This window comes from Chionomys nivalis, chromosome 1, assembly GCF_950005125.1.
Source record: "Chionomys nivalis chromosome 1, mChiNiv1.1, whole genome shotgun sequence".
NCBI classification, from domain to species: domain Eukaryota; kingdom Metazoa; phylum Chordata; class Mammalia; order Rodentia; family Cricetidae; genus Chionomys; species Chionomys nivalis.
In genome coordinates this window covers 32,466,950-32,492,705 of record NC_080086.1, presented here as the reverse complement: position 1 = coordinate 32,492,705, position 25,756 = coordinate 32,466,950, and the positions used below count along the sequence as shown (strand labels likewise).

At 44.3% G+C, this 25,756-nt stretch overlaps 1 protein-coding gene across 6 annotated transcripts; it reads left to right on the top strand.

Annotated features, from left to right (window-relative positions):
- The first annotated feature begins 6,982 nt into the window (after positions 1–6,982).
- Znf32 (zinc finger protein 32) lies at positions 6,983–11,193 on the top strand. 6 transcript variants are annotated; one of them, XM_057783710.1, is made up of 3 exons: positions 6,983–7,077; positions 8,819–8,958; positions 10,270–11,193. In XM_057783710.1, exons 2-3 carry the CDS (start codon positions 8,889–8,891, stop codon positions 11,013–11,015), a joined length of 816 nt encoding a protein of 271 aa, XP_057639693.1. In that variant the 5' UTR covers positions 6,983–7,077; positions 8,819–8,888; the 3' UTR covers positions 11,016–11,193. The 6 variants fall into 6 exon arrangements, with proteins under 6 accessions (XP_057639693.1, XP_057639702.1, XP_057639711.1 ...); XM_057783719.1 differs by having other exon boundaries at positions 7,077–7,202; XM_057783728.1 differs by lacking the exon at positions 6,983–7,077 and adding an exon at positions 7,292–7,369.
- The last annotated feature ends 14,563 nt before the right edge of the window (positions 11,194–25,756 follow it).

Here is a 25,756-nt window from a genome sequence, read left to right as displayed (position 1 = left end):
AGGCTTTGCTCTCAGGATGGCAAAGCATTCTGAAAGGCAGAGTATCTAGTCTGTTCTCGGGAGACAGACCTTCAATGTCCACTCTCATGGAATGAGGATTTGCATTCGGGATGCAAGGCATTAAATATCTGTTTTCGGGAGATGAAGCTCTGTACTTGGGAGACAGGGCATTAAATGTTTAGGCAAGGCGTTTAATATTGCTGCTTTTCGGGAGGCAGGCTAGGAGGATCTCTCTTTCCACGGAGGCCTGGTGCCAGGGCCATTGCGAGAAGTGAGATAACCGTCCTGCTTCAGCCACCTCTTTTAAGTCAGTTTGAAATTGCCCTTTGTTTGATCCTTCCGATAACCAGATGTCCTAGGTTATCAGTATCGACTGGCCACAGAAGGGTGGGGGTCCCTCTTGTGTGGCAAGATTATTTCATTACCATGGTTGCTGGGTGCAGCCCCCACATCTGGCAGGGCCAGATGAGTGTGGCAGCCTTCAAGCGGGCAAATGTTCTCTTAATATTTCACCTTAGTAATTTTCCATACCACACACAAGAAGAAATGCTTTTACATTACACCAGGTTACATTCATTCTTATTCTATAAATTTCCTGCTCTATCTACACTACAGATTCCCCTTTATTTATTCATTCAGAGGAATCTGCTTCCATGCTCATTACAGAGAGATAAGAGGTCAAAGGCACTGACATGGCCCTAGCCCAGGGTCCATAAGCCTTTCCAGAGAATTTCACCAACGAATAGGTTCTTCTTTCCAGACAGTCACTTAGCGGGGAGAGGCCTGAGAAAGCCAACTTTCTCCCAAGCCCTGGCCTCAATGATATAGCAGAGAGAGTTCGGAAAGCTGGGAAGGCAGCCTATGGAATGTGCAGTCACTGGCGGGGAGGAGCTATGCTCAACTGCTCTTCAGGCTGTGAGCCTGCATTTCCAACAGGGATGCAGTGAACACAGCCCTGAGGAGGAGGCACGCTATTCTCATAAACTCTCCCCAGAGACCCGTTCACGCAGTGCGCCAGCAGAAGGAGTCCTGAAGACATCTTCAGGAAGGTGGCAAGAAGTGGAGGCTTCCCTTTCCCTAAGCTGGCATCTCATGGAAGCTTCTAGAGTATTCACTCCGCTCACAGAATCCAGAGTCCTTTCTGAGTCGATTATTTAGTTGAGAAGTATGGACCCCATGGTTTTCATCTAGTTAGTATACACTTGTCTAATTTTCCTCCCCAAAGAAAATAATTCTGAATGTAATATATAACATATATATGGGATATAATATATATACATAAATATATATGTCACATACACTTTGAGAAACTTAGATACATATTGTAAAACATTAAATTAGAACTGTAGAGATTAAGTCCAAAAATAAACACATTTTCACATATTTTAACAGCCAGACGATGACTACATGGAGCCTGGTCCCTAGCAACTAGTGGTGTTCTACACAGACATCTGATGCCTGAACAAACGACCAAAATGTCAGCCTCTCTCCAGACATAGATGCCACGTACATGGCACACAAAGTAAGACCCAGTGGTTCTCCCTCCAACTACTTGAATAGACGCCCACCTTTTCTCAGCTGTGTGGCCTCTCTGGGAACTGGCTCATGGCCCCTTGCAATGTATTTCAGTAAATTTTCTTTGGTTTGGCTTTTTTTTCCATGTTCTGGGTACGTTATTTTAACTTCCTGCATTGCCTATGATATTTTAAACAGCAAGTGGTGACCCATATGGGAGATTAAAGAAAACCCTGTCAAGGCTAAAAAAAAAAAAAAAAAAAAAAAAAAAAAACTATATTCTACGTCTCAGATACGCCTCATCTCTTATTTTTGCTTCTCATTTAACTGTTATTTTTGCCTCTCTTTTCTGGTAGCTAACCCCAAAAATGCATTACCCCAAAACTGTTAAAAGCACCCCATTGTCTTAAGCTCCAGTGTCTACCCTTTGGTTAATATTTCCCTGAGAGGAGCTGATCTTGGATTTTATCTTTCTACCTCTGCTCTGTAATCACCTTGCTTTCTGCTCATCTTCCTTGGGAGAAGAAGAGGGTTTCCATTGCTTCCTCCTCGTTGTCCCATCCCAAGCTCCCTCCCACAGGCGGGTGAGGGCAAGACATGAAAGGCACACAAAATCCCATTCTTGGATCATGTGTCTCTGTGGATGATTGGACTGGCTGGTTTTGTGTGTCAGCTTGACACAGGCTAGAGTCATCAGAGAGGAAGGAGCCTCAGTTGAGAAACTGCCTCCATGAGACCCAGTTGTAAGGCATTTTCTCAATTAGTGATCAATGGGGGAGGATTCAGATCATGGTGGGTGGTGCCATCCCAGGGTCGGGGGTCCTGGGTTCTATCAGAAAGCAGGTTGAGAAAGCCAGTAAGCAGCACCCCTCCGTGGCCTATGCATCAGCTCCTGCCTCCAGGTTCCTGCCCTGCTTGAGTTCCGGTCCTGACTTCCATTGATGATGAATACCAGCAATACGGAAATGTAAGCCAAATAAACTCTTTCCTTTCCATCTTGCTTTTTGGTCATATGTTTCAGCACAACAACGGAAACACTAACTTAGACACTGATGATCACGAGGGAATGCCTCTGGAAAGCAGCCATTTAACTCCCTCTGTCTCCTGGCGCCAGGACTCCGGCTCTCTCTCTTCACCACTATTCCAGAGGAGCCAGAGGAAGACCCTTCCTCAAACTGAGTAAGCATTCCTCAACATTTCAATAGAACTGAACCCAAACTGTTTATGACACAATGTGACAAACTTAAGGTTCCCTGTATGATGGTGACTGTCAAATTGATAGGAGACAAGACTCCAGCCCTACCCTTCGAGAGAATTTTCAGCTTGGGTTAGCCTCCGAGCATACTGTGAGAAGTCATCATTATTAGGTACTTTGAGGTAGAAAGACAGACCCTAGAAGGGGGTGGCACCATTCCTAGATACTGTAGCTGAGCATTGGCTTTCATCCGGTCTTCTTCCTAACAGCAGATGCCCCTCGACCAATTACCTCAACTCCTTTTGCCATAATTTCCCTGCCATGATGGATTCCACCCTAAAACTGCCAACCAAAACAAGCCATTATTTTCTTTTAACCTTTTTTTGTTTTATGTGTTTGAGTGTTCTGCTCATATGTGAATCTGTTTACCCTGTGTGTGCCCGGTGCCCAAGAAGGTCAGAGGAGGGTGTTGGATCGTCTGGAACTGGAATTACAGGTGGCCATGATTGGGTTTTACTTTTCAATTGCGGTAAGATTTATTGAATTGTTTATTTTAGTTAGAGGAGATTTATACAGCCAAGGGGAGGTCCTGCGTTGGTTGTTGGGTACTGGAGTTAACCTTCTCTATGAATCAGTCATGTGCACGTGACCTTACCAGTCTGTCTCAATCTCATCACTCAAGATAGGGTTTCTCTTTGTAGCCCTTGCTGTCCCGGAATTCATTCGGTAGCCCAAGCTAGACTCGAACTCAACAATCTGCCTGGGAGTGGAGAGATGGCTCAGAGGTTAAGAGCACTGACTACTCTTCCAGAGGACCGAGTTCAATTCCCGGCAACTACACGGTGTCCATAATGAGATCTGGTGCCCTTTTCTGACCTGCAGGCAGAACACTGTAAACATGGTAAATAAATAAATCTTTTTAAAAAAAAAAGAAAGAAGAAAAGATCTTCCTGCCTCTGGCTCCCCAGTGCTGGGACACCACCACCTGGCTCAATGTGGTTTTCTTAAGATTGCTCTACAATAAGCAACATATACAATCCGTGACATGAGAGACAAAGGGCTTATCAATTTTATCAAGATACATACTTGTAAAAAAAAATTAAAAAAAAATTAAAAAAAAGATACATACTTGTATTTTCTGCTTTTTCTTAAGATTTATTTATTTATTATGCATACAGTGTTACGCCTGCATGCCAGAACAAGGCTTCAGATCTCATTATAAATGGTTGTGAGCTGCCATATGGTTGCTGGGGATTGAACTTAGGTCTTCTGGAAAAGCAGTCAGTGCTCTTAACCTCTGAGCCATCTCTCCAGCCCATTTATCAGGCTTTTAATTACTTGTAAAAAAAAAAAAAAAATCTTAACAACATCGGGATTTATTTCCAGTGTTTTATTATTTTTTCTTGTCTGACCATGTGAGCACCAGACAGACAAACGCTTATACACATAAATCTTTTCTTTTTTTTTTTTTTTTTTTTTTTTTTGGTTTTTCGAGACAGGGTTTCTCTGTGGTTTTGGAGCCTGTCCTGGAACTAGCTCTTGTAGACCAGGATGGTCTCGAACTCACAGAGATTCGCCTGCCTCTGCCTCCCAAGTGCTGGGATTAAAGGCGTGCGCCACCACCGCCCGGCTACATAAATCTTTTCTAAAAAATAAAAACAAAAGGGGCTGGTGAGATGGCTCAGAGATTAAGGACACTGCCTGTGCCTCCAGAGGACCTGCGTTCAATTTCCAGCACCCATGTGCAGTTTACAACTGTCTGTAACCCCAGTTCCAGGGGATCTGATACCTTCACACCAATTCACATAAAGTTTAAAAAATTTAAAAAAAGAATAGAATATACACAAATTTAAAAATAAATAATAAAAATAAAAAATAAAAACAAAGGCCAGACATGATGGTACACGCCTTTAATCCCAGCACTTGGGTGGCAGAGGCAGACAGATCTCTGTGAGTTCAAGGCCAGCCTGTTCTACAAAGTGAGTTCCAGGACAGCCAAAGATACACAGAGAAACCATGTCTCAATAGATAAATAGAAACAAAGAAGACAAGGGACACCTGAAAGTCCCTAAGAGTAAGAGAACAGCTGAACAGTTCCTAAAGAATCTTAGTTGGTCTTAACAGGAAAAAGAAAAAATAAAACTTCACTTGGGGCTACCGACACAATCTTAAACACCCAGCAATATTTTAAGACCAAGAAACCCATCCCCCAACTACCATAAAGGACTCCCGCCCCTTCTCAGCTGTGCAATCCTCTCTCTATAAACATGTCCACAGCCTCCTTTTAGTGTGTCAATAGAGTCTGTCTTTTGGGGCTCTGGGTAAATTCTTTTTACCACCCATAGCACCGGTCTTCCTTAGGGCATTTCACACAGTGAGAATAATTGTCTGCACTTACACACGGATAAAAATGTCAGTTTCACTATTGGCTTTATAGACAACATTAAGTAATTGGGAGGGGGAGATTTTCCTGCTTCAATTGGCTCTTTTCTTTAGTGAACAGTGAGTCTCGACATTTTTACTTATTTCTCTTGGTGTGTGCTGCTGTCGTTGGCCATATTTCTAATAACATGTTGTTTCCTTGTCTTGTTGATTTACATGGTGTATGTTACTGGGGTTTCCCCTAGCTTTGTCATGAGTTGTCTTCATGTAATGGTGCGGCCAAAGAGAGTGCTGAATTTTAATCTTTTGTTGTTGTTGTTGTTATCGTGGTTGCAAAAAAGAAATTCTTCACTAAGATTCAATTGTTCTAAATCTTTTATGGATTTGGGTTTTACATTCCAGATTTAATCTATTTGGAGAGTGACTTAGCAAAGGAGTTCATAGAACGTATTTGACATCCAAATAGTGAAACTGTCATAACATCATTTTCTGAATTATCTATCATTCTTTCCCCTAGTGTTCTAAAATGCCAGCGTGTCTTAAACAAGTATCTAAATCTACACCAAGAGAGTTTCCCTCTAGCCCTCGGCATCCTCCTTCCTGATGAGCTAGCCTTAAGATGCAAGTGGTAGCTGAGGACTAGAAGACCCCATTTAAGATCTGGGCAAGGACCAAGGATCTATGCAGGGAGCTGAGTCTTAATCTGAGTCTTTCAACCCCAGTCCTACCCACTCTATCAAATGGTCTAGGCCAGTAAGGCAGCTGGTAGGTAAGAATGCTCGCTGCCAAGCCTGACGACCCAAGTTCGATCCCCGGTGCCTGGTGGAAGGAGCGAACCCACTCACACAAACTGTTCTCTGACCTCCACATGCACAGCAAGGCACCCCACCCTAAACAAAATGTGATCAAATTTTTCAAAAACTAAACGCATGCATTTCCCCAAAAGGGAATCTGCAGATTTATAAAGGGAACAAGGTTATGGTCTCCCTTCACAACCATCTCTTCTTACCAAAGCTTTGTCAACTATTGTCTTGGCAGGATCTGGAACTTGTCCTAACCCCACAGCTGGTCCCACAGAACAGAGGCATTCTGTGAAGTTAAATGTTTTGTCCAGTCTAACACATGTAGATTTGGGGGGGGGGCATTGCAAGAGTAAACATTCCTTAGGGCTTTCCTTCACTCAACAGTAAGTCTACTGAGTGGGGGGCCAGCAAAGAAGTCACGGCTCCAGGGGGAGACAAAGCCCTTCAGAAAAGCTATTAGAAACGCATATAAAAAAGCGCAGTCGGTGGAAGCTTACGGCACTTTAGGGAGCTTTTCATTTTCTGAATGTTTAACAGCATCCACGCATCCCTCCCAGGGCGGGGGCGACTCCGAGGAGCTGCTTCTGTTCCCAAAGGCAGCTCTGTGGAAGAGGGCTATTCTGCCATCAGCTTGGTGACTTTTACAGTGTTCAAATCTCACCCCATCGGTCACACTTCTTCAGTTAAGAAGAAACTGTTGATGCCAACTCAGAGAATACTGTCGCCTCGCTTTCCCTCGGCTCCGAAGGTCTCCCGGACCCCGTGTAGGTGCCCTGGATTCCCCACCGGTCAGATTCCCGCCCTGGGTCACGCAACTAGTCCAAGTGGCACCCAAGTTCCGAAGCCTAGCGGTGGGGAGAAATCTTATTATAAACGGACTAGCCGGTGTTCCCGATTCTTTGTCCGAAATACTTGCTTCCTGCTTCTAACTCCTACAGAGAACCCTGAGTCGGGCGAGATTTAAGGAACTCGGCATCCCCAGACTCCAATCACCCCTCCTCCACAATAGCGCCCCGCCAGCCTCCGGCGTTTCTGCCGCAGCACCGCGGCGGCGCTTCCCACAGTGCCCCGGGGCGCGCGCAGGCTCCTGGGAGTTGTGGTCCGGCGCTGCTCGTCGCCGCTGCGGCTGCTACGGGCTCGGCGCCGGCTTTGTCTGTCTGCGGGCGGGCGCGCGCCGCTGCGGTGAGTGAGGCCCAGGCCGGGTCTGTGCGCCCGGGAGAGGGGCCTGTGTCATGAGCCCGCCGCCCTGGCCGGGGCTCGTGAACAGGCCAGGCCTGCCGGGCTGCAGTCGCCAGCCGCTGACAAGGGTGCGCTGGTCGGAGAGCGGGTGGGCCGCGGTCCGCTCCGGGAGGGCCCCGCTGCGACGTCGGGGGCCCCGCGAGCGTGGGAGGGGCCACAGGAAGGTCCAGCTAGGCCAGGAGGGTGCAGAGTCCGTGCCTACGGAGATGCGAAGGGAGTGGCGTTCAGTGTGGGGGTAACTCGCCCTCACCCACAAAGCTCTTTCAATTGCCTCGTTAAAGATTTCCTCAGACCCTAAAGATCATCCTGTCTGTCTGTCTGTCCTCCAGCCCCTCTCTCCTGAGAATGCTCCATTTTAGGCCTTGAATGTGTAGGGTGTGTCTCAAATGTAGGAGACTTTCTCGTCATCAGTTCTTCCAAAAGCTAATGAGATAGTGTTAACTTGTTTAGTAAGTGAAGAAAGTCGAGTCAATCTCTCAGGTTGCTTTGCTTCAGATCACACACCTAGGGAACCAAGGCAAGGATCCAAGTCTTGTCAGAGCCTACTTCTGAGCGGTGATGGCATTTCTAATAGGAAAAGCAGTGTTTCGTGTCGTGAAGCCACTTTCTTCCAATAGCTTCGAGATTGATTGCTCTGACCTGAGATCACGGTTCTCCCTTCGCAGTTTCCTGCTGTCGATCAGAGAGTCTGAAGACACGGTTGAGGGGATGTTTGATAGATACCTCTTAGCAGGTGGAGAGGTGGAAGTATGCGTTCTGTTCACGATTTTGACCTCACCATGTTTTCTAGACTCTCCAGTGGTAGAAGTCCAACCCCAGGGAGGTGGTACCAAGTGCTTTTCTTTGTGAATGTGCACGGGATTTTGTGGGTTCTATTTTTCATCGATACTGTCTTGTATTTCTCAGTGGATGCATTTGTGCCGTTTCAGGGGAGCCCTCTGTACTTTGTGCTCCAAGTTGGAAGTTAATCCTCTTGTCATCACAATAATGTGGCTGAAAGGGATAGTACGGCTGAATGGGGAGAAGGATCAGCTGCTTGGTTAATAAAACAGAATTATAGCGTCAGATTGCTCATTTATTGAGCTAGGAGTCCAGCACTTTGATTGGACATACTGAAACAAAGATTATACTGTATACCCCTGCATCAATAAAGTGTACAAATCCAGGAATTTGATCCTTAAATAAACATTCCAAAGGAGAAAAGTGATAGTTTGGATCTAGAGCCTGCTAAGAATTGCCAGAAGGTAACTAGAACTCTTTTGTTAGGTCCTTGTAACTTGAGGGGACTGGAAAGGAGCGCCTCCTTCATACCACTCAGGAAGGCTGAAGGTTGACTTCTTAGGCTTGAGGAGTAGAATCAGCAACAGTTGCCTGGGAAGTGGAGGCCCCCAGTCACATGTCAAGACCAAAGTACAAACAAAGAGACCTTAACTGGGGACTCTGGGGAAGAAGTCCACGCCTGTCTGCCCCTCTGCTTCCCGCTGCCTCCTTGCTCCTAGATTCATCTCTGTGCAGTCAGCCCTGCCCCTTTTGCCCACTTTGCAGTGGTATTACCTCATGCAGTCCTGATTTCCTGTGTTACACCCCAAAGTGGACCTCCTGGTAACGTTATCTTTCTCAATTATCCATTCTGCCCTCTGTTGTTTGTTCTTTGGTTTGGTTTATTTTATTTTCTGTCCCCCAGGTACTCAAGACCAGCCCATGGAAGAATCATATGAAGAAGCTGTGGTTAACGTCATAGAGCAGGAGTGGACATGTTTGGGTTCCCAACAGCTACCCTGCTGGACTGTCATGGAAGATATGCCCAGAATGTAGCATTTTTCAGTGAGTGAGTCAGCTGGTTGCCGGGATACCTTCAGAGGAGCAGAAGATGCTTTCATGTGGTGAAGCTTGCTGTTCTGCAGGGTTGCAGGGAAAGCCTACAAGCTGGAATTGGAAATGATAGTCAAAACAAAGCAAGACAACAGTTTGATATGGAGGTAGTCTTGAGGGTGTCCCAGGCCGAATGAGTATCGTTAACTCTCAGCTCTATCACTGAGTATGAAAAGAGAGAAACAAGGAAGAAGCTTCTCTAGGATGACCCCCGGAAAATGAATACTCATTCAACTCTACGATAGCTTAATAGACTGAAAGATAGCGTGACTTTTAAAAAAAGACATTCCAGTCATATTTACATTACGAAAGAAGTCACATAACTTCCTTAAGCTCCAGGCTTTTCATCTGTGTAATGGGACAGACAAGAGGCTGCATCCTGTAAGAATTCGAGGCATGACAAAAACTATCTGAAATTTTGCTGCTTATTTTCTGAGATCATAAACTACTGTCAGGAGGGCAGACTAGAATTGGGTGACTTTCATGCAGCCGGGGCAGTGTAAGCCTCAGGGCCTCTCTTGAATTGGTCTCTCCTTTACTTGATTTTATGCTTGTTTCTAAAGGGATGCTTTTGAGGTTTTCAAGCTTTAGGCCCTTCATATCCTGACTCTACCACCTATTTGGGGGTCACCTAAACCTTGGAAGGGAGAAGAAAAAAAAACTTAGGTAAAAGGCTCTGTGATTATCTGTTTAATTTTCATATTTTATGAGCCTATTTTTAGTTGCTTATAAAGTAGTCATCTTAGGGCTAGAGAGATGGCTCAGTGGTTGAGTACTGGCTGCTCTTCCAGAGGACCTGGGTTCAATTCCCAGCACCCCCTCCAAAAAAATAACAATAGCTGGGCGGTGGTGACACGTGCCTTTAATCCCACACTCGGGAGGCAGAGGCAGGCAGGAGTTCAAGGCCAGCCTGGTCTACAAGAGCTACTTCCAGGACAGGTTCCAAAGCAACAAAGAGAAACCCTGTCTTGAAAAAAACAAACATAATAATAATAATATCTACCTCCCAAGAATCTAGTAAGCTACATTAAATTTAAAGGCAGTATATAGCTATGGAGCATGCTAATATTTGAATCCCAGATAATACATCTATTAATAGTTATGTGACCTGTGCTCTCATCTGTAGCAATCTCAGGATGATTTTCAAGATTTAGTTATGCATGCAAAGTTCATAGTAATATGCCTGCGAGGGTTTTGTTTCTTTATCCCTGTTCTTGCTCAGCATGTTGGTGCATCTTACATGACTTCCCTCTCGTTTTACAGATGTGATGACAGAAGCCCACAAGTATGACTCAGAGGCCACAGGATCTTCAAGCTGGGATTTCCAGAGTTCGTTCAGAAGAGAGAAGGTGGAACAGAAGTCCCCAGATTCTAAGACACTACAGGAAGACTCACCTGGAGTGAGGCAGAAGGTCTATGATTGCCAGGAGTGCGGGAAATCTTTCCGGCAGAAAGGTAGTCTAACATTGCATGAGAGAATCCACACTGGCCAGAAGCCCTTTGAGTGCGCCCAGTGCGGAAAAAGCTTCAGGGCCAAAGGCAATCTAGTTACACATCAGCGGATCCACACAGGAGAGAAGCCCTATCAGTGCAAAGAGTGTGGGAAAAGCTTTAGTCAGCGAGGCAGTCTAGCTGTGCATGAGAGACTCCACACTGGACAGAAACCCTATGAATGTGCCATTTGCCAGAGAAGCTTCCGGAATCAAAGTAACCTTGCTGTTCACCGAAGAGTTCACAGTGGCGAGAAGCCCTATAGATGTGACCAGTGTGGAAAGGCTTTCAGTCAGAAGGGAAGCCTGATTGTCCACATCAGAGTTCACACGGGTCTGAAGCCCTATGCGTGTTCCCACTGCAGGAAGAGCTTCCACACCAGGGGCAACTGCATTCTGCATGGGAAAATCCACACAGGAGAGACACCCTATCTCTGTGGCCAGTGTGGGAAAAGTTTCACTCAGAGAGGGAGCCTGGCTGTGCACCAGCGAAGCTGTTCACAGAGGCTCACCCTGTAACCACTCTTCAGAGGAATTCCTTAGGAATTACCAATGCAAAACCCTCTGTTGCCAAGAAGTTTATCTAATTCTATAGGGTAAGTGGAAATTCTTCCAGAAGGACCAGCATTTCATAGAGCAACTGACTTTTTCCCTTCCCCCAAAGGAATATGAAAAATAAATGTCTTGTTTATCATTATCATGTATTTTTCATAATTTCTTTATTTTGGTCTAGTTTCCTAAGGTACACTCATTAATCTCTCATGTCACACTTGACCTTGTTTTTAGTATTTATTATAGCAGATACAGATTTTAGATTTGTGGCATATACCATAAGCCTTTTAAAAAATCAACTCCTGGGAGCTGTAAGGAAGGTCAGCCCTTCATCAATCTCAAGGTCCTTTTCTTCTGGATGTATTCAATTTAATCTACATTCAAAGACCACTGGGCAGAATCCAAGGGATAAATCTGTTTTACTAATCTTTTTATTAAAATTAATCATGAATCAGCTTAGTAACCTAGTAGACCGTTACTTTTTGTTTGTTTGTTTTATTTTGTTTTTTTTGAGATCGGGTTTCTCTGTAGCTTTGGAGCCTGTTCTAGAACTAGCTCTTGTAGCCCACACTGGCCTCGAACTCACAGAGATCCGCCTGCCTCTGCCTTCCTAGTGCTGGGATTAAAGACATGCACCACCACCGCCTGCCCAGCAACTATCTAATTTTCTAAGAATCCTGTACTTGTATGTTACTTTCTGCTAAGGGAATTCTACGCTCCCTGAGAAACATAATGGCTGTCACTCTTTTTTAAGTAACTTCTTTGGAGACAGTGGCAAAGTGTTGAGGTTGGGACTACCTAGAAAGAAAGGACTTAATTGTCATTATAGCTGAGTTTATACTAGTCCAGGAGCAACACTGGGCTCCTCCTACACACTGGCGATTTGAAAACATCACTTCCTCTTCGTTTAATTTTCACCTTCCAGGGATGAGATTTGAAGAAAATGAAGAGAGGAGAGGTTGGTTTTGTGGAGAAATTTTCTGTTCAGTCTGGAGCCACTATAAGTCTTCATGCTGAGTGTTTTTGTAAATAACTGATGAGTGGGGTATCGAAGTTTTCACGGTATGGGTTACTATCACTACAGTGGAACACCAAGACCAAAAGCAAGCTGGGTGGAAAGGTTTCTTTGTTTTGCTTTGTTTTTTTAAGATTTATTTATTGTGTATACTGTGTTCTATCTACGTGTACTCTTACAGGCCAGAAGAGGGCGCCAGATCTCACTATAGATGGTTGTGAGCTGCCATGTGGTTGTTGGGAATTGAACTCAGGACCTCTAAAAGAGCAGCCAGTGCTCTTAACCTCTGAGCCGTCTCTCCGGCCCTAGGCTTTATTAATCATCAAAGGAAGTCAAGACAGAAACTCAAGCAGGGCAGGAACATGGAGACACAGCTGATGCAGAGGTGATAGGAGGGGTACTGCTTACTGGCTTGTTCAGCCTACTTTCTTATAAAACCCAGGACCACCAGCCCAGTGATGGCACCACCACCCACAATGGGCTGGGGCTGGGCTTCCCCTCATCAATCGCTAATTAAGGAAATGCCTTACAGGCCTGCCAAAACCCACACACACACTTTTTAATACAACAGGTTTTCTCTGTGTAACAACTCTTGATATATCCTTGACCTCACTCTGTAGAGCAGACTGTCCTGGAACTCACAGAGATCCATCTGCTATCGCCCCCAGAGTGCATGCTAGGATTAAAGACTTGCCATCACGCCGGGCGGTGGTGGCGCACGCCTTTAATCCCAGCACTTGGGAGGCAGAGGCAGGTGGATCTCTGTGAGTTCGAGACCAGCCTGGTCTACAAGAGCTAGTTCCAGGACAGGCTCCAAAACCACAGAGAAACCCTGTCTCGAAAAACTTAAAAAAAAAAAAAAAAAAAGACTTGCCATCACCCCTGAGCTTACAACTGTACTATAGACAGATGTTTCCCTGACCCTACTGCCCAGTCCCAAATAAACACACAGAGGTTTATATAAATTATAAACGCTAGTGCAATAGCTCAGGCTTGTTACTAGTTAACTCTTACAACAAAGCCCATATTTCCATTTATGCTTTGCCACATGACTCATAGCTTATTACCTCATTTTTACACGTTCTGCTTGCTCAAAGGCTGGCTGGTGTCTCCCAACTCTGCCCTCCTTCCCATCATTCTCAGTTTGGCTTTTCTGCCCAACTACCGGCCTGTCAGCTTTTTGTTAACCAATGAGGGTAATACATATTCATAGTATAAAAAAAATGTTCCACAGCACCCTATCTTTTTTTTTAAGTTTTGTTGAGACACAGCTATAGCCTTTCATCTGTTTTAAACTTATTTATTTTATGTGCATTAGTATTTTTACCATGGGTGTCAGGTTCCCTAGAACTACAGATACAGAGCTGCCGTGTGAGTGCTGGGAATTGAACCTGAGTCCTCTTGAAAAGCAGCCAGTGCTTTTTAACTGCTGAGCCATCTCTCCAGCCCCCCTACAGCACTATCTTAACAGAGCCATTTTCTTTTTTCTTTTTTAATACTTATTTATTTATTATGTATACAGTAGTCTGTCTGCAGGCCAGAAGAGGGCACCAGACCTCATTACAGATGGTTGTGAGCCACCATGTGGTTGCTGGGAATTGAACTCAGGACCTTTGGAAGAGCAAGCAATGCTCTTAATCACTGAGCCATCTCTCCAGCCCCAGAGCCATTTTCTTAATTGAAGTTCCTGCTCGTCAGATGACTTTAGCTTGTGTCAACGTGCAGCTATCCAGCATGGGTACCGTTGTTCTTTGTAGTAGACCTTAGAAGCTGTAGCCTCCCTAATCCCAAGGCTCATGATAGCAAACCATCATCTCATCTACAGGGGTAAATTATGTCAAAGGTCATTCAAATGTTATGGATTTGATTCATGAGAAAGAGGAAAAAGAGTATTCCCAAGAATACTTAGGTAACATTTGATGATGTATACAAGACTATGACGTTGTAACACCCATTTGTAATAGCACACTAAAAATTAAAATAAAAAAACTGGAATCCCAGCACTCAGGAAGCAAAGGCAAGTGGATCTCTGTGAGTTCGAGCCCAACCTGGCCCAAGGTAGCCAGAGCTGTTACACAGAGAAACTCTGTCTCAAAAAAAAAAAAAAAAAAAAAAAAAAAAAAAAAAAAAAAAAAAAAACCTGAAATACTTATACAGTGGAATTAAACCCAGAAATAAAATACATCAACAAAGCATGAGCAAAATTATGGATAAATCAGAAAATCTTACATTGAAAGAATCTGAACACAGATATATAGTGTATGACTCCCCCAGTATTTATTCATAGAACACAACTGATAACTGACTTTAAAGATCAGGAGAGAGCTTTATGAAATGGAGGAAAAAAAATGTCCTATACCTTCAAGTAGTATACCCATGAGTCCACCTGCTCAGTAACATCTGTTGAATTCACAGCTAAGATCTGTGTATGTAAGGCATATCCCAGTAACAATCAGGCAGCTTTGTTTGGTTTGGTTTTTCAAGATAGGGTTTCTCTGTGTAACAGCCCTAACTGTGCTGGAACTCACTTTGTAGACCAGGCTGGTCTTGATATCACTGAGATTCACCTACCTTTGCCTCCCAAATGATGAGATTAAAGGCGTGCGCCACCGCAGCCTGGCCAGTCAGGCAGTTTTAACATGATGCACACAAGTTCTTTGTCATTCATTCTTGAGAAGTCAACATCTATGTCACCTCCATCTACACAGGCTGATGACTGCATAAGTTAATAGAAAACAAATAATGTCACATCACAGTGGTCGGCACCAAAAGCCCTTAGAAGTCTTCAAAGTTTGCCCATTTTCTTTGGAATTCTTACTCAATGGGAAATCAGCTACCATGTAAAAAAGAAGCCACTGCGATGTACAGGCTCCATGTGTGCTCCAATTGATAGGTTCAGCTCAACGGATAGCATCAACCCTCTTCATTTTATTTGTCTTGTGATGATAAAATTCCCTGAGAAAAGCAAGTTAGGGAAGCAAGTGCATTGTGGTTTACAGTTCGTGTCAAGGAAGGTATGGCCAGAAGAGCATGGAGCCAGCTCAGCACAATGGTCAGCAGTCCAGAAGGGGAGACAGGATGGAGCTGGAGAACGTCAAAGCCCACCACAGGTGATCTACGTCCTCCACAAAGCTCCACCCCCTCAGGGTTTCATAACCTTCCCAGACAATGCCACCAGCAGGAGACCAAGTGTTCAAACGCACACTTTGTGTTCAGACCACAACAGACCTCCAGACACAGTAAAAAGGCACTGCTGATGTGCAACCCACAGTGCCTGAAGTCTTCGCTGACCTCTGACGAACCTGACCCCACAGTGTCGGTTAAGCCCTGTTCTCTGGATCCCTCCTAAGCACACTGGGGTGGCAGAATGTACTTCCTTAGAGTTGTAGAGTTGAGAACTCCAGCTTCTTACTATCTATTGGATTAAGTATAAGGAGTCCACACAAGTTTTCTGACACCATGTGGCCTTTTTTTTTTTTTTAACAAAGAGAAGCTGTCCTTGCGGTTGCTAAATGCACTATGATAATGTTATAGCAGTGGCATTCCATCACATCTGCCAGAGCATACCAGACGGAAACAGGTCTCAGGTTCTACCCACACTCAAATGCAGATGATACAAGAGGATAACTCATTGACACCATCCCCAGAATATTCATTTTCTTCTTTTGTTTTTTTCTAGACAGGGTCTCACTATGTAGCTCTGGCTATCCCAAGCACACTATATAGACCTGCCTCCGCCTCTGAGTGCTGGGATTAAAGGTTGTGACTATGCCCAGCTAGAATACTCATATTCTATGGATACTAAAGCAGTACTACAAACTGAGTGAGCTGAGACAAGAGTAATGTGCTATCTGATGGTTTTGGAGGTGAGAAATCTGAAGTCAAGGTATCTTCAGGATGATGGTCTCTCTGAAGTACAGAGAGTAGAAATCTTCAAGTCCTGTTAGCTGCTAGGAATCTTTGGTGTTTCTTAACCAGCTACAGGATTTCATTTCTGCCTGTATGGTCTCATAGCATCCCTGTGTGTCTCATTGTCTCTCCTCACATAACCTCAGTCCTGTTGGGCTAAGATCCTATCTTACTCCAGTCTGACCTCATCTTAGCTAATTACATTGACAAAGACTGTTAATAGTCAGGCCACTAAAGCCATTACACCTGCAGCACGTCTGCCAATAGCATCAGAAACATCCTTTGGAGAAAACCACGTGCATCTAACATAATGGATCTGCAAATAAAGTTCAAGGTCATCTGCTTCATCAGGAATCTTGGGAGAAACAGAAGTTATTAGCCCCTGTCTGACACCTCCTAAAACTAAGTGGATGGAGAGAAGCAAGGGGAGGGATCGCTGTTACACAGAGAAACCCTGTCTCAAAACAAAAGGGGGGCTGGAGAGATGGCTCAGCAGTTAAGAGCACTGGCTGTTTTTCCAGAGGTCCTGAGTTCAATTCCCAGCAACCACATAGTGGCTAACATCTGTAGTTAGGTCTGGCGCCCTCTTCTGGCCAGAGGCATACAAGCCAACCAGAACATGGTATTCATAATAAATGAATAAATCTTGTTTTAAAAAAATTCAGTTATGAGTGGGTCAAAGTGAGTTCCTACTCTTTGTAATGCATCTCTGCACTCTTATACTAAAAGGGTGTTTGCATCAGTGCTTGGGCACTCTTATGTTGAAAAGCTGTTTACAACAGTGCCTGGTGTTCCCCTAGTTCGTTGGTCTTGGCTAAGAGTTATTGTCTAAGTTTCCTTGTGAGACAGTTGGTGATTTGTGGGAGATGGGGAGGCTGGGGTACTCAGCTACCTATCCTGTGTCTCTCACTTCACAGGGGTGGTCAGAGGTCAAAGGATCAGTGGGAGCCAAATGATTTTTAGTACTGTGGAATCGGATTTTCTTATGGTGATTGGCATTGAATTTCTAGAGTGCATTTGGTAATGTAGCCATTTTTACCACATTAATTCTGCCAATCCATGAGCAACATACTAGATCGTCCCATCATCTCATGCTTTCTTCGGTATCTTTGAGTTTTTATTGTTGAACTCGTTTCTCTTCTCAGCTAGGTTTTCTCCTGGGATTTTTTTAAGCTGGTAAGAATTAGACTCTTCACTGATCTGTTTCCAGTAAGTTCATTATTGGTATAGAGAAAAGCTAATGATATTTTATGTTGATTCTATATTCAACTACTCACTGAAAATGTTTGTCCATACTAGGAATTTTCTAGCGGGCTATTTAAGAGCCCTGTCATCTCCAAGCAGGGTTACTTCGACTTCTTCATATTGTATACCTCCTTCACCCTTCTCCTGCCATATGGCTTTATCTAAACTTTAAGCACCATAATGAATAAGCAAGTGCAGAGTGGACATCCCTCTGTCCTTCTCATTTTAGAAGAAGTGCTTTCAGTCTTCCCTCATTTAGCATAATGTGGACTGGAGGTGACTTCATTACAAATGTTCCTTTTATTTCTAGTTTCTTTAGGGTCCTTGTCCTGAAGGGTATTGAATTTTTTAAGATTTTATTTATTTATTATGTATACAGTGTTCTACTTGCATGTACAATTGCATGTCAGAAGATAGATGTGAGCCAACATGTAGTTGCTGGGTATTGAACTCAGGACCTCTGGAAGAGCAGCCAGTGCTCTGAGCTATCTCTCCAGCCTCTTGGGTATCGAAATTCATAAATGGCTTTTTATACATTCAGTTTGTAAGATTTGTTGTTGTTGTTTTTTCAAGACAGGGTTTCTCTGTGGAACAGTCCTGGCTGTCCTGGAACTCAGGTCTCTATAGACCAGGCTGGCCTCGAACTCATAGAGATCCACCTGCCTCTGCCCTGAATGCTGAGATTAAAGGCATCTCCCACCACCACCTGGCTCAGTTTGCAAGAATTTTATTGAGTATTTTTGCATCTGTATTCATCAGAGAAGGTGCTCTGTAGTTTTCCTTTGTTGTTATTTTTACCCTGGTCTAGTTCTGTAACCGCTTAAGCATGACTTTGTAGAACAAGCTTGGTAGTTTTCCTTCTGTTGCATGGAATAGTTTGCAGAGAGCTGGAATATTTTCTTTGTGGTATTTATTTTTGTGTTACATGGTTGCATGCATGTGGAGGTGGTGCGTATATGCATACATGGTGTTCTGTGACTTTTTCCTATGAAGAACAACAGAGAGAGAGAGAGAGAGAGATCCAAAAAGGGAACTCCTGACAAACCAAAATAATGACTTCACTGAAGTCCTAGTTGGTAATGTGTACAGAGTTACTCATGGAAGCAGGGATGTCTTAAATGCAGCCACACCACTGAAAAGCCCAGCCCAATACAGATCACAACACACAGAAAGCTGTATTGCTGGGGCTGCAAGCACACCTTGCAGACAACTCTTCAGGTCAGAGAAATCTCCTCTCTGCATCTCTGCTGGTCAGAATCTCCTCCTGTAAAGCAGAGAGACATCTCAAAAGAATTGTTAAGTTTCCACTCCCCCCCCCCAAAAAAAATTCCACTTTCCCAGACCTATGACATTGTGTTAACCTGTGTTCCCAAGTCCCCACCCCTTGTGAAGGGAATATTTCCATTTGTAATAAACTAGATAACACGTAGCCATGTGGAGTCAGTATTGGACATGTTCCTAAATTGCTTTCCCCATCCTTATCGGACTGACTCTCTCACTGTACCTATGGTTCAGGCGTTTGATTATACTCTCTGACCAGTAAATCTCTAAGACGCTCCTTTCTCTGCCTCCCCAGCACTGGAATTATAGGTACATGGCAGCCATGTCCGTCTATTTTTGGGGTGCCGAAGATCAGCACTCAAGTCCTTACTCTTGGGTGGCAAGCATTTTCCTAATTGAACCATCTCTCCAGCCCCTTAAGAAGACTTTATTTCTGCTTCATCTCAAACCTATGGGTCTTTAGTCTAAGGGTTAATACCCTCCTGATTTTATCTTGGTAAGTTGTGTGTTTAGGAATTTGTTTCTTCTAAAATTTTCCAGTTTGTTTTTTTTTTTAAGATTAATTTATTAATTGTATTTACAGTGTTCTGTCTGTATGTATGCTGCAAGCCAGAAGAGGGCACCAGATTTCAAAGGTCCTGAGTTCAATTCCCAGCAACCACATGGAGCTCACAACCATCAGTAATGAGATCTGGTACCCTCTTCTGGCCTGAAGGCATACATGCAGGAAGAATCCTGTATACATAAGTCTTTAAAAAAAACAAAAAAATAAAAGATTTACCAATTAAAAAAAAGAACACTCAGCCATAAATTTAGAATGACTTAACTGTATCCCAAATGCTCTGGTAAGCCATGTTTTCATTTTTGTTTAAGGCAGGAAATTAAGGACATCCTCCCAAATTTCTTCAAAGACTCACTGGTCATAAAAAAGTGTATTCTTACCGGGCGGTGGTGGCGCACGCCTTTAATCCCAGCACTTGGGAGGCAGAGGCAGGCGGATCTCTGTGAGTTCGAGACCAGCCTGGTCTACAGAGCTAGTTCCAGGACAGGCTCCAAAACCACAGAGAAACCCTGTCTCGAAAAACCAAAAAAAAAAAAAAAAAAGTGTATTCTTAAGCCTCTAAGTAACTATGTAGTTCCTGTGGTTTCTCTTCTATTATTTCTGGTTTTGTTGCACTGTGATCTAACACAATACAATAAATTGTTTAGATTTCCTGTATTAGTAAGACTTGCTTTGCAGTCTAGAATATGGTCTTTCAACATTTGTTTGTTTATTCTGTGTGTGTTCTTGCTGTCCCCCTTTTCTCCCAACCAGTCCCTCTTCTGTTTCCACATCTTCATTTGAAGCAGCTTTTATGCAGGTATCTACCATTTCTGTGTTCATAATTGTAATTGCAATGGCCTGGCCTGCCCCTTTAAGAGACAAACCATGCCACTCCCTCCCATCTGCCAAGACAAGCTGATCTTCAGCTTCCAGCCTGAGTCCCTTTACCCCCCCCCATCTCTCTCCCAAAGAGGCAACTTCTGTCTCTCCCTTCTCCCCACTTCTCCCCTTTCCCCCTCTCTGTCTCTCTCTCTGTATCTCTCTGTGTGTCTCTCTGTCTGTGTGTGTGTGTGTCTTTGCTCTTCCCCCTTCTCCCCTTCTCTTCCATAACCCACTAAATAAATATACAACTTTGCTCTGCATGGCGTGCCTATCCATCTCAATCTCTCACCCACTATGTAGCTTCCTGCCTGGGACCCAGCTGCCTTCCCGTGGCCTGCTCAGATCTAGGGACCCTCTGCCTGCTGCCTGCCACCGCTTGGGGACCTCAGGTCTCATGGCCTGCTGCCCACTGCCGCCACTCAGGGACCTGTAGCATTTTCCTTAAACCATTACATTAGTGCCATCAAACTCCCGCCCCCTCCAGGGGTCAGGATCTGGAACCGGGTATTTTTTCCACAACAACCATGTGTTCCATCTGCCTGAGTGCTGACCTCTATGCACACCAGAAGCTTCGGTAGTGAGTTTTTCCCTTCCAGCCCCCAACCATAGCCTTCACAGCTACAGTTGAGCCCTTTGCTGCTTTCCATGGTTAAAAACGTGACCAGAGCTGGGCGGTGGTGGCGCACGTCTTTAATCCCAGCACTTGGGAGGCAGAGACAGGCGGATCTCTGTGAGTTCGAGACCAGCCTGGTCTACAAGAGCTAGTTCCAGGACAGGCTCCAAAGCCACAGAGAAACCCTGTCTCGAAAAACAAAAAAAAAAAAAAAAAAAAAAAAGTGACCAGATGACCCGGGGTCAGTCCTCCCATGCTAGCACTGCACACACTGTGCAGTGCATTTGACTGGGGGCCCAGAGTCCCTCAGATTTTTCTTTCTCCTTTTACTTCTTTTTTTCTTTTTTTTTTTTTTCTTTTGGACCACTCATCAGTGGTCCCCACTGTGAGAGGCTGCTCGGAGCAGCCTCAAGCCTCTCTAGCTTCCGAATCACCCGCACCAGAACCAGTCAGGCTTTACCACTGCGCCTGTAGATAGAGGACACTCTTCTACAAGCCCTGTGGTGTTCACGGCTGTTTCACACCCCACCTATAGAGGGGAGACGTTCCCCCCCCCATAAGCCTTGTGGTGTCACCGTTTTTGTGAGTTTTCACATTTTCAGCTATGGTATAAACCCTCACTCCACTAGCTCTCTGCCACTGCTACTGCTGTCAACAAGATTGATCGGATCCACGAGGCAGCTATTTTCAATCCCAGCCTTTCGCTGTCAGGCTCCAGAAGACCCTGTGGGCTAAGAAATCTGTAGGAAGACAAGCAGCTTGACCTGAGCAGCTAGGCTGTCGATTCCAGGAATTCTGTCCACTGTCTGGTGATCTTCAGTTTAGATGAAAGGCAGTTTTGCCCAGTGCTCAGCACTTGACAGTTGAAATGAAGTGCAGATGGACATTGTTTTGTGCCCATTTGTCTTCTGTCTTTTCTTTTCTTTTTTATTTAATTTTTTTTTATTTATTTTTTTTTTGAGACAGGGTTTCTCCATAGTTTTGGAGCCTGTCCTGGAACTAACTCTTATAGACCAGGCTGGCCTCAAACTCACAGAGATCTGCTGCCTCTGCCTCCCGAGTGCTGGGATTAAAGGTGTGCGCCATCACCACCCAGCCTCGTCTTCTGTCTTTTTTGGAGGAAATAGAGTGCTTCTCCTAAAAGCCAACCTGTCTCCTTTTGTTATGAAAAGTCTTTTAATAATTAAATATTTAAATGTCATATTCCCCAGATCTCTGAGCAGTTGAGAGCTGTTTATCAGGTACAGCTACAGTATAGAATCTGCCTGGAGAGCTGGGTCCAAGCTTGACTGTACTGGCTCTCAACTTAACAGGTAAAGCAGGGTTGGATTAAATATTGGGGACCTGCACATTTTACTTAAACCATTACAGTAATGGCCACATCACATCCAGAAGATGGCATCTCACAGCGCTCCTCGCCATCCTCTGGCTCCCAGTCTGTCCACAACACAACCTCTTCTGCAGTATCCTATGGGCCTTGGACAGGGTATTACAGATGCCCATTCAGGGCTGAGGACTTAGCAATCACTTATTCTTGACGTTTTGAAAAGTTATGAGTCTGCATAAACCCTTGACAATGAGAAGCTTTCCTGGTTAATACTGACAGCAACACTAGCCCATGGGTATAAAATACCCATGAGAAGGTAGTTTGACCACATGTCCGTTTAGCAAAAGCTCAGTAGTAAACTCCCCCAGTCCCCACCGTGGCCTGCGAGTTCAGCACCCATAAGCTGTTGACCAGGTTTACCATATCAGGCATGTACTCGCTTCCAGGGAGCAGGCCTTAGATCCAAACAGAAAACAGTTGGTCGCCTAAAAAGTCATGCAATTATTCTATCAATCAGTGGCCTCCTGGCTGACAGGTTTGTATCACAGCATGATGGATGTACACATAGGTAAGACTGTTGATGACTGTTCTCGGGCAGCAGCCATGATAGATATACAAGTAGGTAAGGCTGTTGATGACTGTTCTCGGGCAGTAGCCTGCACAGCACCTCTGACCTCGTGAACACTCATTAGCAGGGAGGAAGCGTCCAGCCTGGCTCCAGCTTCATTTCTGTGCCCTGTATCCAAAGTGTGTAATATCTACAGCAACGGGGTCTTGACATCTAATCCTGGCTAGGAACCCAGCTTTTCCATTCTTCCATTCCTTTTTCTATGGCGTGTCCTTAGCTTTGCAGGGAGGGAGATATACAGTTCACAAATGAGTTTTCAGTTGTCACTTGTTGTAGGAACTTAGCAGAGTCACTGTATCTGGGGTAGACATTAAAATGAACAGCTGTTTGCCTGAAGTTCTTTGACCTTGTAGAATCATTGTGGGACCAGTAATTGTCTTCCATCATCTGTAGAATTTTTTTTTTCTTTTTGGTATTTCGAGACAGGGTTTCTCTGCGGTTTCGGAGCCTGTCCTGGAACTAGCTTCTTCCGATGGACTGAACCCTGAAGAGCTGTACAAAGGTGTATTTATTGATATTATACAAAGTATTTCCTCATACCAAGGTCCCTAATCTAATTTCCATGTCTTACTGAAAGGAAGCATCACACACCCTCACGCCTCTAGTCCTTTATTATGTATAGTTTGCAATACACAATAATACAGGAGCCTCAGGTGTGTCTGAGGTATCTTGTGGCCAAAGTCATGGGATGGCTGCAAAGCCCCTCCAGCAAAACAATGCTACAAGCCGGGCGGTGGCGCACGCCTTTAATCCCAGCACTTGGGAGGCAGAGGCAGGCGGATCTCTGTGAGTTCGAGACCAGCCTGGTCTACAGAGCTAGTTCCAGGACAGGCTCCAAAGCCACAGAGAAACCCTGTCTCGAAAAACCAAAAAAAAAAAAAAAAAAAAAGACAGAAACCCCCTGCCCAGACTTTCTGACCTCCCTGTATAGGAATCATTTACACCTCCTGCCTTAAAAGTGTGTGGGGGTTGTGGGAAAGAAATTGGAATTCTTGAGAACAGTGTGTGAATGTAAGGGTCTCTGTTTTAAGGCTAGGAAATGACTCAGCAGGATTTGAGTCAGTACTATTTTGGTAACCAACCAAAAATAAAAACGTAGACTGGCCTGGGCAGTGGTGGTGCACGCCTTTAACCCCAGCACTCAGGAGGCAGAGGCAGGCGGATCTCTGTGAGTTCAAGACCAGCCTGGTCTACAAGAGCTAGTGCCAGGACAGGCTCCAAAACCACAGAGAAACCCTGTCTCGAAAAACCAAAAAAAAAAAAAAAAAAAAAATGACCACAGATCTGGATGAAGGCTCAGGAAGCGAGGTAGGTGTGAGTTCAAGGCCACCCTGGTCTATAGAACAAGTTTCAGGACTGGCTCCACAGTTATTGATAAACTCTGTCTTGAAAAAACAGAAACAAAACAAAACAAAAAATGACCACAGAATTCAAAGTATTTCAGCAAGGCAAAAAGTTTTCCTTGTGCAGAAGGGTGTGCAGCTGTGGCAACAGGCAAGCATAGCCAGCAGGGATGCAGCTGGATCCTCATGCCTACTGCCAAGAGCTGTGTGGCTTACTCTGAGTGGCTAGGGCTGGGCCTCCCATTGTTACATGATTGGCTAATACAGGGCCGTGTTTCTAGGAAGAATATTTTGATTTCAAGAAGTGCTGAAGTTTCTAGGGGGACTTGAATTTCCTTGAACAGGGTTATTTTACACATTTTATTTAAAAAAAATGGAGTTTTGTTTTATTTAACAAAACTACAAGAGCTAGTGCCAGGACAGGCTCCAAAACCACAGAGAAACCCTGTCTCGAAAAACAAAAACAAACAAAAAAAAAAATTCAAGAGACCCTGGATGTTTGAATGCTGACAAGGTACATGGTATCCAGAATGGATAAGCAGGAAACAAGGAAAAAGACTGTCAAATCTTGCCAAGACAAGGTAAGACGGTTTTGAAAATTTTCCTGCCTCTGAAAATGGTCTGTTACCCTAGGCCTTAGCCAAAGTTTGTTGTCATTTACAAAGGTCACGTTCAAAAATGGTGCAATTGGACCATCCGGTTAAAATGCCTACGGCCAAGGCTTAGAACCTGAGCTCAATGGCTAGGGCCCACATAGTAGAAAGAACTGACTCCTGCAAGGTGTCCTTTGACCACCACACACGGCAGCAGAGAATGCCCACACGCATGCACATGAAGATAAATGGACAAACTGTATAATTGAATCACAAATTGCAAAAATAGTCTCATGTTTGAGAATTATGATTTTTGTATTGGGCTACATACACAGCTTTCCCAGAGGCACATGTGGGCTATAGGTTGGACATGCATGACACAGGTTTACCTGAAGACCCTTTTGGGAGAAGACAGAACACACCAGGAAAGCATTCTGAAGTCCTTTTGGTAAGTGAAACTTAACTACAAAATAACACCATTAATTCCATAGAACTTTGCTGACATTTTCTTTCAGAAATAATGGCATCAATCACTGTGCCTCTTTTTGCTAAAAAGGTGGCACACGGCTTTAATTCCAGCACTCGAGAAACAGAGACAGTCAGATCTCTGTGAGCTCGAGCCTGGTCTACAGAGGGAATTCCAGGACAGGCTCCAAAGCTACAGAGAAACCCTGTCTCAAAAAACAAAACAAACAACAACAGAATATATATTCTGATCTGGGAGTCCATTGATCTATTAAATCAAGTTTATGATCTACTTTTTTAGTTCTTTATATCTGAATACATTAAATTGTTGGTTTTATAAAATAATTTATTTTATGCGTGTGGGAAGGGGTGTGTACATGTGAACATAGGCTCCTGAGGCCTGAAGATGTGCAGGGTTAGAATTATAGGCGGTGGTAAGCTCACCATATGGATCTGGAAACGGTCCTCCAGAGATAAGAGCATGAAATATACAGTGACCAATTCTTTTCTTTGTTTAAATTTCTGCCATGGGCTTCTCGAATTCACGATCCTCCTGCCTCAGCCTCCCTGGTCATGAGATTATATGCTTGCACTACATTGCTCACGTGGAGTAGTTAGTAACAGCTTCAGAAGATTTTTAAGGTTGAAGACGATATTATACTGGTTATTTCCCCTCCAGCAGCATTTTAACAAATGAAAACTATATTTGGGTATTATGAAATTACTCGTATGTGTCTGAAAAGAGCTAAAAACAACTTGAACCACGCAGGACCCACACTTCCACCACAAGTTGCTGGATCGCCAAAGTAGCGCTGGCCCACCGTCTCCGGAAGTGGACTCGGAAGTAGCGCTTCACCGCCCGC

Excerpts from the sequence above, each read along its gene's own strand:
- Znf32 (XM_057783710.1), top strand. The coding sequence starts at position 8,889 with ATGTTTGGGTTCCCAACAGCTACCCTGCTGGACTGTCATGGAAGATAT. Across the intron at positions 8,959-10,269 it reads CCAGAATGTAGCATTTTTCA|ATGTGATGACAGAAGCCCAC; the intron begins GTGAGTGAGTCA and ends CTCGTTTTACAG.